The 1,822-nt window shown below is 34.2% G+C and overlaps 1 protein-coding gene across 1 annotated transcript; it reads right to left on the reverse strand.

Annotated features, from left to right (window-relative positions):
* Window positions 1–468: 468 nt before the first annotated feature.
* LOC145063681 (uncharacterized) lies at window positions 469–1,404 on the reverse strand. The gene is made up of 2 exons (XM_079011275.1): window positions 1,073–1,404; window positions 469–992 (listed from the first exon to the last, which is right to left on the reverse strand). Exons 1-2 carry the CDS (start codon window positions 1,340–1,342, stop codon window positions 666–668), a joined length of 597 nt encoding a protein of 198 aa, XP_078867401.1. The 5' UTR covers window positions 1,343–1,404; the 3' UTR covers window positions 469–665.
* Between the last annotated feature and the right edge of the window lie 418 nt (window positions 1,405–1,822).

A 1,822-nucleotide genomic window follows, 5' to 3' on the forward strand; every position in this document is an offset into this window, starting at 1 on the left:
TTTATTTGATTCGAATGTCACAATGATTAATGAGTTAATCGAAAATAAGTCAAAACATAGACCACAAATTTTATCCATGTTTTTTTTGTCCCACACAAGTTTATTAGTTCGGATTTTATGTTATCTTAAACTAACCAATACTCTAAAAACATTTATAATAGTCTTTCATATATATATTTTTTAATTTTTAAATCATTTATAATAATCACAATCATTTTAAATGTTAGATATATGACCGAAAATACCCAACATATGATCTGTGATCAATAATATTAGCCAACATGTGTGGCTCTCTTTGTTCGCAACTTTGGTTTAATATTCAAAACTATAATCAATGAATTAATCATGAACTACATTGATTAAATTTTATCGAGATTACCATTTATTATTGAATTTACTTATCCATTTCAAAGATAAATCAGGCAACAAATTCGATTTACAGTTCTTGAATAGAGAAATTACTGGAGATACGCGAAATCAGATTGCATTTTGATTTTTGATTAAATGATCCGTATATACATTCAAAGATCCAAAAGAAACCAACTTCAAATCCTAATCCTAACTGTAGAACAACCCGTTAACCCTAATTAACTGCTGTACATTTCAAATTAACAAAGATGATGATCAGATCGGTTCAAATAAAACATGAAATCAGATCGATTTGTTTACCGGATGAGATTGTGTTTCAAACCCAATCCATGCTTTCCACGAACACATCCAGGTTTGTTGAACTGATTAGCGACCCGTTTGGATTTTTTCATCTTTGGATACGCCCTTTTCCCCAATTTCCTCATCCTCTGTCGCTCGAATTTGTTGTTCAAATATTTCGGCACCAATTCGTCGTCCAAATCATCATGATCATCATCATCGTCGATTTCTTCTTCACTCTCATCTGCATCCTCTTCGTACGGATCATATGCACCGTCGATCCGACCATCATCCTCCACGATTACGTGACGGAGATCATCGATTTCATACGCGTCTTTAACTTCCTGTTTATTTCAGAGGTCTTGAAGATGAAAACACACGAAAAACAAGAGTACAAGTTACCAAATCAAGCCAAACTAATTACCTCACAGTGGTGAGTGATTTCCTCTACTAAAGACTGCAAAGATATGTCAGGCGACGGAGATCCGTAAGCCTGTTGGAGTAGATCGTCGACGTCCGCCACCACTTCGTCGTCATCGGAGGTGACGTCACCGTAAGAGAAGTTTCCGTCATCGGAATCGGACGGTTCGACAACCTCCCACGAGTCGGAGTCAGAGTCGGAGACGTAGACGTCGATGGCTTCGAAGACTTCTCCGGTCAATGATGAAGCCATAACCATGGATTTGCTTGCCATTTTCACAACTTTCGGTTTGGATTTCTTTCTCTATCTTTTTTTTTGCCAGAAAACCTTGAAGAATGGGTAAGGTAAAATGGGTGTTGTTTCGTGTTAAATAAGAGAACGATAGCCACGTGTCGGTTTTTCATTGCATTTGTCTATGTGGACATTTCCTGAAATCGTATTGGTTAGCAAACGTGTTCACAATTGTCAATGATGAAAAAGTGTATTTCACGTCCGTTTTTATTTAAATTTTTTTAATTTTTAATAATGTATTTAGGATATTCACCCAAATATCCATTTTGTAGTTTGTTATCTTTTCTGTTATTTTCCTTGATCGATCTTAATGTTTGAAAATTTTGAATTTCTAAAAGCATCTACCTATTTTATCTGCAAGATTTCAAAAAAATACAAATAATTTTGAAAATTAAGTTAATTTGTTTTAACTGAAAGTTAATTTGAAAATTCAATATTTTGGAAATTGACTTACATATGAAA

Source organism: Lactuca serriola, chromosome 7 (genome assembly GCF_051521515.1).
Source record: "Lactuca serriola cultivar US96UC23 chromosome 7, Lser_US96UC23_V15, whole genome shotgun sequence".
Taxonomy (NCBI): domain Eukaryota; kingdom Viridiplantae; phylum Streptophyta; class Magnoliopsida; order Asterales; family Asteraceae; genus Lactuca; species Lactuca serriola.

Excerpts from the sequence above, each read along its gene's own strand:
- LOC145063681 (XM_079011275.1), bottom strand. The coding sequence starts at position 1,342 with ATGGCAAGCAAATCCATGGTTATGGCTTCATCATTGACCGGAGAAGTC. Across the intron at positions 993-1,072 it reads AAATCACTCACCACTGTGAG|GAAGTTAAAGACGCGTATGA; the intron begins GTAATTAGTTTG and ends TGAAATAAACAG.